This window comes from Solea senegalensis, linkage group LG13, assembly GCF_019176455.1.
Source record: "Solea senegalensis isolate Sse05_10M linkage group LG13, IFAPA_SoseM_1, whole genome shotgun sequence".
In the NCBI taxonomy this organism is placed as follows: Eukaryota; Metazoa; Chordata; class Actinopteri; order Pleuronectiformes; family Soleidae; genus Solea; species Solea senegalensis.
This window is the reverse complement of record NC_058033.1, coordinates 5,502,509-5,517,298: the sequence shown is the minus strand read 5'-3', so window position 1 is coordinate 5,517,298 and position 14,790 is coordinate 5,502,509. Positions and strand designations below refer to the sequence as shown.

Genomic DNA, 14,790 nt, shown 5'->3' with positions numbered 1-14,790 from the left:
GTGGGGGAGGAACCATAACTGCGATTTCTACAGGGGGAACCCAGAATGTGTAGGTCCGGCCCTGCCTGGCAGAGTGTCATCATGATGGAGGAAAAGCAGGAGACTGTTGTTTAGCCGAGGAGTGAAGAAGAGGAAGAGAAAAACGCTGCACTCCGACACAGCCTCTGCTTTAATTCATCTGTTATTATTACACACCGGTAAGAGACAACGATATTTATCATATTTTCGCTTTTGATGCATGGATTTTGTCGTCTGTGGCGTCGGATTTTGCGCAGACGTTTGGTGCGAAGTATCGGCGGCTTTCACTGGCTCCTGCTTCTCTGCAAGGTTAAATAATGATTTATATGTGTATGTGTGTGTGTGTTCATAAGGCTTTAAAATACCCTTCGGTGTGCGTGTGCGCCTCGTTTTTCCGTGTTTAATTCAGGGGGGAAAAACCTGCAGTAAAACGCGGTGAACGCGCAGATTACGCGCGCCTTAATCCTCCAGCACCGCGGACAGCTCCGGATCCGCGTCCCCGCGGGCAGAGCGCGCCCCCCTGGCTTCATTCACCAGATTTGTCCCCCCCACGTTCTTCTGTGTCTCCAGGCCTTTCCTCCATCAGCAGAACGAGATCTGACAACATGAAGCATTTCCTCAGGTAAAAAAAACACAACACACACTCACTCTGACATTAACATGTTCATCCTATTATTCCCAATATGTGAAGGAATGAATTGTGAGTGAATTCTGCCTCACTGTGTTTTTCACCATCGATCCACATGTAATGAGATGTTAACAGCAAACACGCTGCAGTGAGGAGGCTTTTATTCACAGTCGATATAGAGCTGAGCTGTTTTGTTTGTTGTGGAGTAAAAAGTAGTTCTGTTGTTACAGAGGCCTCATCTTCATCATGATGAAAGACATGTGTGTGAACCACAGCAAAGATCACCTGCTGTGTTTCTATTAATAGTCCACTGCTGACTCTGTCTGCATTTAAAGAGAATAAAATAAAAAAATAAAAAACAAACTCAAAAAAACCCAGAACCTCACAGGCTAATTCATCTAACAATATGTAACCTGATTTCTTCTTGTTTTTAAAGTTGGAAAAAAGGGGAAATGGTTGACAAAGTTTCATTTTCAGATTCAGAAAATGCACAGACATACAGCAGATCAGGCACTGGGTGTCAGACAACAGGGACATAGGAAAGAAAGAAGAATAAAAAGATGCCTGAAATAGGTAAAATTGACCCCAAAGATTACCAAAACGTGTAGAATTGACCCCAAAGAGCACATTTTTTTTTTTTAAAAAAAAGGACCCCAAAGATCACAAACAATAGTAAAATTGACCCCCAAAGATTACTAAAATTAGTAAAATTGACCCCAAAAATTACTAAGATTAGTAAAATTGACCCCATAGATTACCTGAACTAGTAAAATTGACCCCAAAAATTACTTATGAACCCTTTATAACCCTAATCTGGTTTTCACCTTTTAATGACCCCAAAAGTTTGAATTTGTGAAAAATGAAGGACTTTCTGTCACATTTTATTGATTGATTGGAGTTTTTCCATATAGGACTAAAAAAAAACCCAAAACACATGGTGAGGTCAGTTTCAGTGTCTCCATTCTTGCAGGGAATTGAACCTGCAACTGTTTGCCTGCCGTACATTTTACTGTCCATGCGCCTGTCACTTCTTTGAAGGTTAAGAAAATGACAGTGAAATGATTTGACCTGTTTAACATGCCGCTCTCATCTACACGCTCATGGGGGGAAGGAATTAATTCTTCATGACTGTACCAGCGTTTTTTCTTCTCTTTATTGAGAAGGAAGATGGTGCTTCACAGTAATCCTCCGGCATCAGCAGGGTTTATCTCTGCTAGAGTTCCACTCCACAGAAAAGAAAGAAAGAAAGAGGGGAATTCAACGATAAAACCATTAATAATTCCACTAATATTGAAGCATTCAGGGAAATAATCTCCATTAAATCTTCAAGCCTTTCATACAGTGATATGGAGTCAGATTAGAGGAGCCAAGGTGGGATGAGAAGTTCACAGTTTGATGCATCGGTCGTATTTGACTAAAGGTGGTTTACTTTTCAACATAGTCTCCTCTGTGGTCTACATAGAAGTGGTTATTCTGAAAAAAGTCCTTAACAGCAGATATTTACACTGCGTGGATGCCGTCTTTTTGTCTCTGGCTCAAAATGGCGGATTCAACACTCATCCAGAAACAAACCGGGAGCCAGTGAAGTGCCACTAAAATTGTGAAATTGTAAAATCGTACCAGTTACAAGCTGAGCAGCAGCGTTTTGGACCGACTGTAGTCGAGCAAGTGACGTCAGGCTAAGCCCAACATATAGAAAATAGCTTTCTATGGAATGGAACTCTGAATCTTTAGGTGAGCAAAAGTATAGGAACAGACTTTAATCAGATTTAAATGAGTTATACCTAATATTTAGTGGCAAATCCTTTGTTGTGCATCATGTTGGTTCTTTATTTTTAAGAAAAAACATAACGTGGTATCGGGTGCAGCAGTATCAGAGTAGTTTTACAAATACAAATATGAGGAAGTATCAGGCTGAACAAACACTGGATGTGGACTCAAAAGCATGACTTAACAACAGTCTGAGTTTCAAGAGAAAACCACCCTTTACTGGTTTTTGAAACAAAAAAGCACAAGGCAACAAAACATATAAAAAGGCTACTAGTAACTGAATTTAAATACAGGCAAGGACGCTTACTGGTCGACAGACTCAGGAAACAGGCAGGCTAAATACACAGGTGGATAACGATACACAGGTGAAACACATCAGTTAATCACAGAGGAGGGAAACGAGAGGCAATGGTAATAGTTTCAAAATAAAACAGGAAACAGAACACAAGACGACTCAGGATGTTATAATAAGAATATAAAAGAAAATAAATTCAAGATTCAAGAGGTTTATTTAAATAACAACAATATCAACAATACCAACAATACCAACAACTAGCCTAGAATAATGAATCCTATGAATATATGTGACATGAAAATGAAACCATAGACTTGAATGAGGTCGACTGAAGGATACGATTACAAAAGTATAAAGAGCGAGTCCACAGTCAGCTGTTGTTACAGTGTTACATGCTGTTGCAGAACTTGAGGACCTGAGGACAACATTGGACCTGATCTCTGCATCCCCACTAATCCTCAAAGTCTTTAATTTTCAAATGTGTGTTTATCTGGAGGGAAACAACGCAGTTTTTCTAATTTCTCTGGCTTTTCTTCTTCTTCTTATTCAGCCTGTGAACCTTTTCAGTCCACACTCTGAAATCCACAGTTTCTTAATGGGTCACTTTTCATTTCCCCAGACACGCACACACACACACACACACACACACGCACCTTCATTGTCATTCCCAGAGTCACCTGTAAAAATAGCACACGTTGATCATCATCTGCCGCACAGACAGAAAAGTGGTGAAGCTTCACTTTCTTCCCTCCTCCTTCTTCTCCTCATTCTCTCTTTCATCAAGGTCAAATCTTCATTTTCTTTTTTATTTCCCTCACTCCTCTCTTCTCCTGTGAATGAGAGATAATGAAACCACTTCATTAACACGGTAATGTTTTTCAATCTGAAAGTAAAAGTCGATTTAACTCAAATTTGGACCAAATCCATGATAGAACAGTAGCATTAAAAAGGTTGAATATGACTAAAACTCTGATAAAAGCAACTATTCTATTGTTAAATTAACACCAAAAGAGTAATTTACCTTAAGGACAATGCAGATAAATAAATAAATATTAAAGTGTAACTACTGTATACAGCCTAATGCTATTCCAGACTGTAGCAGTTCAGAAATAATGATCCGTGTCTATGAGTAAATCTGCCCAAACTTTCTTCCTTGCTCTGATCTCCTCCTCTTCCTCCTCAGAGCGGTGACCCAGTTCTTCGTCTTCCTCTACTGTAAGTTCCTGTGGCGAGGACTGAAGTTTGTCGTCAGGAAGTTCACGGGACGATGTGAGCTGCAGAGAATCTGCTACAACAACAAGCACGGAGCCCGCAGGACCCTCAAGATAGGTGGGCCCTCGTTCTGAGAGCCTGTTTTCTCACTGATAGATAATTCCAGCAGACATGTTTCAACATCATGTTGGATTCAATTCATCTTCACCTACATTATAATTAATTTATTTACGATTTAGACTTTTATTCTTGTGCCTTGAAGCAAAAATATCTTTTAAATGTTACTTTTTTCTTTCCAGAATCGTCTCTGAGATACTCTAAGAATGGGGTAAGACTTTCTGATTTACTGTATTATGTCTTATATCAGTATGTTGTTATAAATATATATATATAATTTAAGCCAGTGCAGTGAATTTTTCAACAAGTAGTCTATATATATATACTATATATAAACATCTTGATTTAACAATGGCAGCTTAAAACATATTTTTCATTTATATAGTGTGCAAAAACTAAAATATAGTATAGAATTTTATGTAATTAAAATTGTTTTATACAGAAAGGACAGCTTTGTATTTTCTAGTGTGTCTGTCATTAGTTTTCACATTAAAAAAACGTAACAATGCACCTTAACAACAGAAGCAGTTTGTTGTTTGAAGAAAGACAAACATTCATGTGCTGAGTATTCATAAATGAATGGGTGAGCCTCTGTTCTACACTGAGTATCTTCCTTCTTCTTCTTCTGTGGTGTTTCTGGGTGCAGCTGCTTCAGTCGGCCCTCAGCGTCCATCCTGACAAAGTGGAGAAGACCATTGACGACATCATGTCCTTGAAGAAGATCAACCCGGACACAAACCCACAGTGAGACATTGACGCTGCTGCTGCTGCTTCACACATCACTCGTCACATTAGTGTGATTTTAACACGTCAAAGTGCCGACACTGCTGCCTTTGCTGCATCACACGAACACTCCTTTAAATCTGCGTTAGTGTGAGAATCTGTCTATAAATACAGGGAACGTCTGTTTGACTCTTAATCACATGACTGTGCAGTGTCCACTTTGACGTTGTTTGGATAAGAAATGATAAGAGACATAATTACTTTTATAGATTAATTAACACATTTTACAAAATAATAATAACTTCTTCTTTTGTCATTGTGCATCATAATTTCACTCATCTTCTACCACATGAGGGTTGCTGGTGCCAATTTCAGCTGACACAGGGTGAAAGGCGGGGTCACACCCTGGACAGGTCACCAGTCCATCACAGGGACACACAGAGACAAACAACCATTCACATTCACTCTCAGACGGTCAATTTAGAGAGTCCAATTCTCCTAATGCCCAAATCTGCATGTTTTTGGACGGGGAGAACACGCAGAGAACACGGGGAGAACATGCAAACTCCACACAGAAAGGCCCTTGTTCTGACTATAGAGCCAAGTGGAAGAAGATAGAGAGAAATGAAGAGAAGAGGGCCTTGAACTGAGCCCTGAGGGACCCCACACCAGAGAGAGGAGCAGAGGCTGACACAGAAAGTTCCGTCTGCACAACCACTGCTCTAGACCACAGAGATTATCTCCATATACAAATTGAGCATGTTTATTTGTTAGTTTGTCCCTCGTCATGTCAATTTTATTTGTAAAACCCAACATCACAAACACAGTTTGCCTGGAAGGGCTTTTACAGTCTGTACAGCAAGTCAAGTGACTCTATTCAAAAACCAGTGACAAGGATTGTGTTGAACATTTCTTTGTCTGTGTGTCTCTGTGTTTCTGTCTGTCTGTCTGTGTGTGTGTGTAGGCTGAGTATTTCCCTGCAGGCCAGTCTGCTGCAGATCGTCGGCTACAGGAATCTGGTGATGGAGGTGGAGAAGCTGCGCAGAGAACCATACGACTGTGAAAACCCTGAGCACGAGGACATGCTGATGAAGGTAGACAACAAATAAAGACAAAAAGATAAACAAACAATCAGTAATAATAAGACTAATAATAATAATAATGTTTGAGTATATTTAAACATGTTTAAGCAAAATTTAAATGTGAAAGTAGCTGATACACAAACATCTTAATTGTTGGAAATCACCTTTTAAAGCATATTTATTAAAGGAAAGATTCTATACATGACATTGTTCTTTCTTTTGTGAATACATTTTATTCTTTGTTATATTATTTCCATGCATTTGTTCTAATAAAAATAGTGCTAATAAAAACAAAGATATGTATTATTGTATGAATAAACGTTCCCCTCTTTTGTTGCAGCTGTGGAAGGAGCTGCGCGCCGACACGCCTCTCACCGGCCGCATCTCCAAACAGTGGTGTGAGATCGGTTTCCAAGGCAACGATCCAAAGACTGATTTCAGAGGCATGGGCCTGCTGGGTCTGCACAACCTGCTGTAAGAACAAACACACACATCACCGTGTTTCACTGTGTAATGATAATAATGTTATCTTTAAGTTGTAATCTAAAAGATAAAAATGCCAATCTTTGTGGCATCGTCTCTTACATCGCCTACTTTGTCTTCTTTTTCTTCCTCTTTGTTGTTTTACAGCAGTGAACATCTGACATACTGCGTTTTTGCTTCTTTTAAATGAAAACCTTGTTTGTTTTCCGTGCAGGTATTTTGCAGAACACGACAAAGCGACTGCTCTGCAGATGCTCAATGACTCGCTGCAGCCAAAGCACAAGTACGTCAAACTCCTTCATAACAAATCATGAGCACTCAGTGGCAAGTAAGAGTTTGGCGAGCCTTGAATCGCTTAAAGTATAAATAAAGTGTAAATATAATTAAAAAATATTATTTATTTATGTTACAACACTGGACTAAAAGGTGCACCATACAAATTAAACAACACAATATCACTTTTCCATGTCTAATACTGATCACTTCCTCATCCACATCCTTAATCTGATACAATAATTTATACAGTTTTTAAACCATGGAGATGTTAACAACACATTTGTGGGATGAATTTACACATTTAAATAGCTGTTAAAAATAAAATGTTCCGACTCCGCTCCTGCTTTATTTCCATTTTTACAGTCATGATGTATTATAGGATTTTATCCCATTTTACATTTTTATCTTTTTTGTCCATATCCAATCCAGTGACCAAATAATTAGTATGGTATCGACTCAATCCTTAATTTAAACCTATAAAATTCAAGAATTTATGTTTCATTCCCACAAAAAACTGATGCCTCTGACATTACACTTAGATTTTTAACATGAAAAGCAGTTTTTACTCCACAGTCTTTGGCAATTTGGTCAAAATAGGTCACTTTAAGACATTTAATGACAGCTCTGCATATAAAGAACATTAGATAGAAAAGACAGAAACCACAGTGTGCATTATGTATTATTTATTTATTCACTATTGTCCAACACTCATCATGTATTCATAAAGACACACAAACACACAGAAAACGCAGTTGTACTGATGAACAAGTGAATTAGTGAGCTCACGTCAGCTGACCTCAACCAATCTCTGTTCTTTCATTTAGTAACTTATTATTTTCAGTGTTGGACACGAAAACAGAGCTGAAATAATAATTATTAATAAAATGTTGTCCTGGCTCTTGTATGTAAATAGGCAACTGTTTGCTAACAATTATAAATGTTTTATTTCATCAAATAAAGAAAGTTTTTTTTCCAGATTGTTCTGCTGCCCCCTAGTGGCCTAAAACACCTAATACAACTTTGAAAATGTCTTGTAGAAACTGAAAATGTCCTTTAAATATCCATGACTCATGCATTTGTCATATTCTGCTGATTTCTCTTCATCTGCACAGCTTCTTTTATTTCACTGAATAATTTTTGTATCGAGCACCGCTGCTGCCCCCCCGCTGGTTATTCACTGGCATAACATCATGAGCTGTCTCATTTCACAAATGAAGATTCTACTTCTCCTTCTTCTTTTTTTCTTTTCTTTGTCTCCACCCCCCGTCTTTTTCATGCACTGTTCAGGAGCTCACACCCAAAGCAGAGGTATTCTTTTATTCACATGCTTTGTTTATTTATTCATTTGTTTATTTTTTGCTCCATTCATAGCTTTGTCATTTTTTTAGATGATGTTTCTTGCACAAAGTTTCTAAAATGTGATTTTGCTGAAAGTGACTCAGTGTGTTTGTCCTTCATAGTGAGATTGACAAGGCTGAGTGGGAACAGAAGAACCTTGACAAAGCTATCGGGTAAGTGTGTGTGTGTGTTTCTGTCATAAACACTGACCTTTCCATCTTTAACTATGATCCTCATGAGGTTTTTAAAGCTGCTATAAAACACTTTCTCCTTGTAAAATAATCAAACAAACATGTAAAAATTAATATGAATCTTTATTGAAACTTGTTCATCTCACTCTTACAGTTATTCCTTTGCCATCGTGGGCATCAACATCACAGACCTGACTCACGCTCTGCTGGTGAGTGGAGCTCTGAAGACTCACCTGTACAACGTGGCACCAGAGATGCCCAGTCTGCTGCAGTTCCAGCAAACCTTCTGTGAGTCTGACCCACCTTCTCATATCATTATATATAATATAGAATACATATATGTATGTATAAGTGTGTGTGGAGCTGCATAAAAGGTAACAAGTTTCCACAATTTGGTTCAGAAAATGTTGTGTAATTGTGTTATTTGTGCAAATGAGCAGCAGCAGTTTCTGTTGCATATTTGACTTTAACTGCATATTACATACAATAATAATACGACAGCCGGGCTCAAGTCAACAGTTACTGATATTTTGTCCACTTGGGGGCAGCAGAACACAGTGGAAACACAGATGACTCAATCCGACTAATTTCTTTGATTATTAAATCAGTTGTTTATGTTCATGGGATGATGAAAGAGTCAATAGTAATATAAATTCAAACATATTCACATTGAAATGAAAAAGAAAAAAAAAATCTAATATTAAATAAGATAAATAATGTATTTATCTTATTTCTACTAGTGCTTTGTAAAAAATAAGATTTGAAAAGAAAGGGCATTACCATTATCTGTCTGCTGTTGTTTGATACATTAATATAAAATAATAATAATGTAAGATTTAACATAAAAGTACAGTATGGTTATTACCAAGCTTTTACCTGGATATTACTCTGGAAATAACATGATACTACTGAAATATTATTATGTATAATATAATATCATCTTCATATTACTGCACTTTTATTACCAAGCTGGGATTTGCATGAGGAATAAGATTCCTAATGCAATTTACTCATATAATAATACTCATATAGCAAAATTATTGCTGTATAGTTAATGTACCGTAATGTAAAGAGTTACAAAAGTAAATCTTTATTTCCCTCTTGTCCTCGTCAGGTTACCTGATGCAGGAGTTCCACCGGTTCTGGATCGAGGAGGATCCCAGCGACATCATGGAGTTCAACCGGGTCCGCTCCAAGTTCCACAGGAGGATCCTGCGGCAGCTGAAGAACCCAGACATGGCTCTGTGTCCCCACTTCTCCGCCTCTGACCTCCACCTGGTTAACCTCTAAACACACACACACACACACACACACACACACACACACACAGTCCAGACCCCCACACTGAACCCCACATGTCCCTACAGAACCCAGTTATCCCCCAGGTGTCCGCCAGTCCCAAAACCCTTTACACTCAAACAGAGATGGTTCCTGAAACAGCTGGACACATCTGGGGGAGACGTCTCTCTTTCCTCTGCTCCGCCCACCTCGTCCCAGCTAACACGTCATGTCGCGTCACTGCCAACAGCTCACACACACACGCACACACACACTGCCTCTACGCCTTCACTGCACCGTTAGACCACCAGCATCAGAGATGACCATAGCGATTGTAGCTCTGCATGAGGAGGCCGCGCCACCGCACCACTGCGTCACCACATCTCACACACACACACACACACACACACACACGCATTAATTTCCTGTTTCACGTTGCTTTAATGGTTCATGATTGATTGTATCACAGCCGTTACACCTCAGTTTAGTCATTTATTTAACAAACCAAACTTGAGTTTTCCAAATCCAATCGCTCATCAGCTCAGTATTGTATTCTGGCAGTTAAAGCTGGTCGTTAACCTCTAATAACTGATTTGTGTGTGAATATGGAGAATCTTTAGGCAAGGGATATTTGGGCTAGTTTGACCAATCTTATTTGAGCAGGCTTGTTCGTAGCGTCCTTGTATCGGTTATCGTCCTGGTGAAGCTCCAAGAAAACGATCACTTTATTCAACTTGGTTATCTAGAGGAAGTAAAAGTCGTTTCCATCTGGTTCGCTCGACTGAGTCAGCGGCCGCAGAGACTTGTTCATAATTGTCAGCCAACAGTGTTGGGGAAAGTTAATTTACAAATAACTTAATCTCTTTGTTGCAGTGACAGGTTCATTTTACATGAGCTCAACTTTCATTTTACTGTGATATTCTTGTGCTTTTTTAAAGAAAAGGTACAACTTTCCGCTCTTGACGGCTGAACTGCAGAAATCTGTGCAACCGACTTGGCTGATTTTACTTTCCTGTTGCAAAAATGTGCAGGAATAAATCGCAGCAAAATAAAAGCAACAGATTACTTAAAAATAAGCAACTAAATAACTTGAGTACTTTAACTGTTTACTTTTTACATTACAAAAATAATCTAAAGTACCCGGTAAAAAGTTTCCCCAACACACTTGGCCAAAAACTTGACAGTTGTGAAAAATAAAATTGTATTTGGGGAAAACAGCTCAGTTTGGAGCCCCAAAATATTGACCGTTGTCACCACAGGCTATAAGAGGTTGATATGTGTCAAAAACAAGTTTTTAATTCAAAGTGAAGAGCTATAAATATACATATATTAGTTTAGAAGAAGATTTAGATCACATTGAGTTGCGCTGATTCAATCAAAAGCAATCAAACATCAGAGTCAGTTCATCTCTTAACTTTGTATATGGCAGCGAGTATTATAGATTGTATTTTAGGTACTTATTATACCGACATTTACACCTAAGATTTCTACCTTTTGCCAAATCGTGGAATGTGGAGAGTTTAAAATTAGAGCAGCATTTTGTTTCTTGTAAACCTGTAAAAAAAGAGAAAAAAAAGAAAAGCTGTTCATAAATACTTTAAATAAATACTTAAACTTGTTTGGTTGCACTGTAGCATTTGGCGGCATTGTTTCCAACATTGGACACTAAAAGAGTTTCTTCTCCTTTAATATTTTGACATTATTTCTTATGCACATGTTTACACGCGGTAGAAGTATTTAAAAAATACTATAATATGAACCTTTTTTTTTTACGGGATTACAACAGCGTTTGCCTTTTTTGAGCCCCATGCACATAAAGTATGTTCTTTTACGAATGTTTTTCACATCCATGATTGTTTGCTTCTACTTTAATTCATTGAATGTGACACTGTGTCCACTGTTGTATCAGCCAAAGCAATAATTTACATTCACGCCACTGCACATTTCTGGAATTGTGTTGATGTATGTGCACCACGCGTGCCTAAGTGCTCGCTAACTCAGAGCTGGGATCTGTCAAACAATGTGAAGGAGATCAGGGCTGCAAATAACAATTATTTCTGGTGAGTAGTTTCTTGATTATTGATTTGTTGTTTGGTCAACATCGAATGTTAGAAAATGTTGAAAAATGGGGATTATCGTTTTTCAAATTGAGAAATGATGACGTTCCCAAACGTCTTGTTTAGTTGTCAAACTAAAATAAGTCTGTTTTATGATTTATTTATTTTTTCGAGCCAAGAGACCAGATAGTATTCATAGGAAGCTGATGAATCAATTATCAAAATAGTTTAAAAAAGGACCCCAATTGAAGTATGTATATTAAGGATAAGGAGTGGGCCCAAGGTGGAGCCCTGAGTTACACCACAGTTAAGTGGAATAGCCAAAGAATACCAACCTAAATGAGAACTTAGATGCTGCTGTTTGATAAATAAAGCCTGAACCATTGAAAGGCTGTACTTCTAATGCTCATTATTTTCATAATTGATTATTTTTTTACGATTAATTACTCGATTAATTGATTTGTTGAAATGGTGATTATGGTTTCCCAGACCTAAAAGATTATGATGTTCTCAAACGTCTTGGTTAGTCCTCAAATTAAAATAACTTTAAAGGAAAGCATGTATAATTACAAAAGGAGTGGGCCCACAATAAAGCCCTGAGGTACACCACAGTTAAGTGGATTAGCCAAGTAATATCAACCTAAATGAACAGAGAAGCTGCTGTTTGATAAATAAAGCCTGTACTGCTAATTCTCAACACGACTCAAGACGAGTTATGTGTTTTAATGTCTTTATCGGCAAAAAAAAGCCAGATGTTAGCGAGAGTTAGTGGAAAAATGGGCTTTAGATTTGTCTTGCAACAGCAAAGCTACAGTGGTAGACAGCTCTTCTCATTCAAATCAGAGTCATATTACCTGGTTCCAAAGATGACAAACATCTGTTTGATTGTTTCTCAGCTCTGAGCCACTTTTGATTTTCACCCAATCACAAATGAACAAAAAAGGAACCCATGTTCGTCTTTCACAAACACGTGACCACTCCTCTGTGACGCCCACAGGCGTTTGTCTTGTGTTTTCTCACAGCGCCGACAAATGCTCCCATCACAAACTGAAACTGTACACTTTATTTATTTCAGATATTACTGCCATGCTTGCACTGCTGATTGTGTTTAAGAGTATTAAATATCTTTGTCTCACAGAGGTGAATGTCAGTGCTTTTTTTAGTCTTTAGTATTATGCAGCTGTTTACATCAGTGACTGTCAGTACTCGATTCATATTTTGATTACATCTTTTGCTTTGCTATGGTCAGCTTTGCATTATTTAAAAACAAAGAAAGAAAGATGCAGTTTCTTTTAGTAAATCAGTAGTTTGTGGCACTGGAGTTTGAGGGCCAGTGTGTGTCGTAATGATACTGTAGATGAAGTTATAGATACATGATGTTGCCGCTGCTGTATATTGTGCTTTAAAGCTGCCTACAAGACCGCGATGTGCATGAGGATGTTTCTGTCACTGCTGTGACATTCTGTGTTCTTCAGTAAAGCCTAAAAACAAAAAATACTCTCTTGGATATTGTAACTGTGTGCTTCATTTGTCTGTGCTGTAATTTTTGAGACCACAATAAAAACTAAATGTCAGTAAACACAATGGTTGACTTTGTTTATTTAATTTTATTGTATTGTACCATTGTATTTTACTTTTTCCAAAAGGTCCAGTACGTTGATTGTAACCAGAGAAAGGACTCAGAATTGCTGTACATGCATTTTTAATTTTATCAAGTTAAAAATGAAGAAATGAACATCAAAAGCTTGAAGTAAATGGCTGAAGTCTCGAGCTCCCAGCAGCAAACACATCACTGTCTCATATCGTCCTGTAATTGACAACGCGAAGAAAGCAAACAGCCCTGAACATGTTCGCTGCGCCACCTTTGCTGCTCTGTGTTTGCAAAGATTAATGGAGACATTGTAATGTACAGCGTATGTTACATTATCTCCAGCCTGAGCTGCTTCCTCTCTCTCTCTCTCTCTCTCTCTCTTTCTCCTGCTGCCTGGAACACACACACACACACACAAACAAACAGACAAGGTCTGCGGGGATTGTTGATCGTGTGCTGTGTTGGTATTTCATGAAAAGAAAGATGTTGCTTCTTTAGTCGAGCTGTCATTTCTGTTTAGTGTTAACCAAACGCAATGTTAATGTTGGACCTGATGGAATGATGATTGATTCATGCATTAATTAACATGCAAGAAAAAAACCTTCCAATCCACCTGGCCTTCTATGTCACGTACAATAACAACGTAATATGTCATTTGTATCTAATAAAGTGATCAATGAGTGCAAATGTAAACGCACATGTAAGTACATCAAACACATTTTTTTTTTTTTACCAGTGAATCAATGTCAGTCTATGTTTTATAAAAGTGACACCTTGATGTAGAAAGTTAAAATGAAAAGGAAGAATAAATGAGTTTATGAGCACAGTATGAGACACTGAGCCACCATCACTCCGAGCTGATTGTAGCCAGTTTGGAACATGGATGCCAGTGTGGACACAAGTAAAACTGATTTAGCCTAAATGTACACTGTCCTAAGTCTACAGTATCCTAAGAATAGATCTTCTGCTTTATCTTGTGTGGAGAAAATGAAAGCAATTTTACGTCCCAGCACACAGGAGTTTGTTGATCCACTGCTGCCTCCATCACAACGTTCTTAATGTGTCATTTTGTGACTTTGGCATTTGAAATCCTTGTACAGGATTTACCTTAGTGACATAAAGTCACCGTACAAGGCAGCAGTGGAAGCTAAAAACACAGACACTCTATGGAATTAGGTGCTAGAGTGTAACCACGTAATTTCCAGTTGGATATGACTGTCTATGTTACACTGTGTGTGTCTGTGTGAGAGTGAAAGACTGATGACATCATCTTCTGATCCCTCTTTGTCACTCAGCTCTGTCTTTTTTTATTTTGACTGTTTTAACACAAAAACATAAGCTTGAGCCAAAAGATAAAAGTCTCTGCTGTGACACAATGTTCCACTGTCAAGTTTCACCTTGGGGAGATTATATGAGACATTTAACTGCAGTGTCTGCTCCGTTCCAGGACAGTGGAACAATGCATCAAAACGACCACATGAAGGCGCTAGTGGACAGCGTAATTTCATTTCCCATCCTCACTGCATCCTCCTCCACCTCCTCCTGCTGCTGCTGCTGCTTCACCTGCAGCCAGAAAATACACGAGTGCACTCATTGCACTCATCAACACTTTCACACACACTGTTTGCATTGACTGTGCTGTTTCCTGTCAATATCTAAAGTGACACGTACACATACATGTGTATTGGTAACCTCACCCTGTCACCCACTCACGTTCTCATTGTCTCTCTT

At 38.3% G+C, this 14,790-nt stretch overlaps 1 protein-coding gene across 3 annotated transcripts; it reads left to right on the top strand.

The window, feature by feature from the left end:
* Positions 1 to 50: 50 nt before the first annotated feature.
* elmod1 (ELMO/CED-12 domain containing 1) lies at positions 51 to 13,052 on the top strand. 3 transcript variants are annotated; one of them, XM_044042820.1, is made up of 12 exons: positions 51 to 197; positions 589 to 640; positions 3,895 to 4,040; positions 4,223 to 4,251; positions 4,687 to 4,784; positions 5,728 to 5,857; positions 6,186 to 6,319; positions 6,543 to 6,611; positions 7,892 to 7,912; positions 8,065 to 8,115; positions 8,288 to 8,421; positions 9,248 to 13,052. In XM_044042820.1, the coding sequence occupies exons 2-12, from the start codon at positions 624 to 626 to the stop codon at positions 9,421 to 9,423; spliced, it is 1,005 nt and encodes a 334-aa protein (XP_043898755.1). In that variant the 5' UTR covers positions 51 to 197; positions 589 to 623; the 3' UTR covers positions 9,424 to 13,052. The 3 variants fall into 3 exon arrangements, with proteins under 3 accessions (XP_043898755.1, XP_043898753.1, XP_043898754.1); XM_044042818.1 differs by lacking the exon at positions 51 to 197 and adding an exon at positions 206 to 327 and having other exon boundaries at positions 428 to 640; XM_044042819.1 differs by lacking the exons at positions 51 to 197; positions 7,892 to 7,912 and having other exon boundaries at positions 428 to 640.
* The last annotated feature ends 1,738 nt before the right edge of the window (positions 13,053 to 14,790 follow it).

What these genes read in the sequence shown, in the direction of transcription:
- elmod1 (XM_044042818.1), top strand. Translation starts at nt 239, where the DNA reads ATGGATTTTGTCGTCTGTGGCGTCGGATTTTGCGCAGACGTTTGGTGC. An exon ending in CTGGGTCTGCACAACCTGCT is followed by an intron (nt 6,320 to 6,542) that starts GTAAGAACAAAC and finishes TTTTCCGTGCAG; the next exon opens with GTATTTTGCAGAACACGACA. An exon ending in TCGCTGCAGCCAAAGCACAA is followed by an intron (nt 6,612 to 7,891) that starts GTACGTCAAACT and finishes TGCACTGTTCAG; the next exon opens with GAGCTCACACCCAAAGCAGA.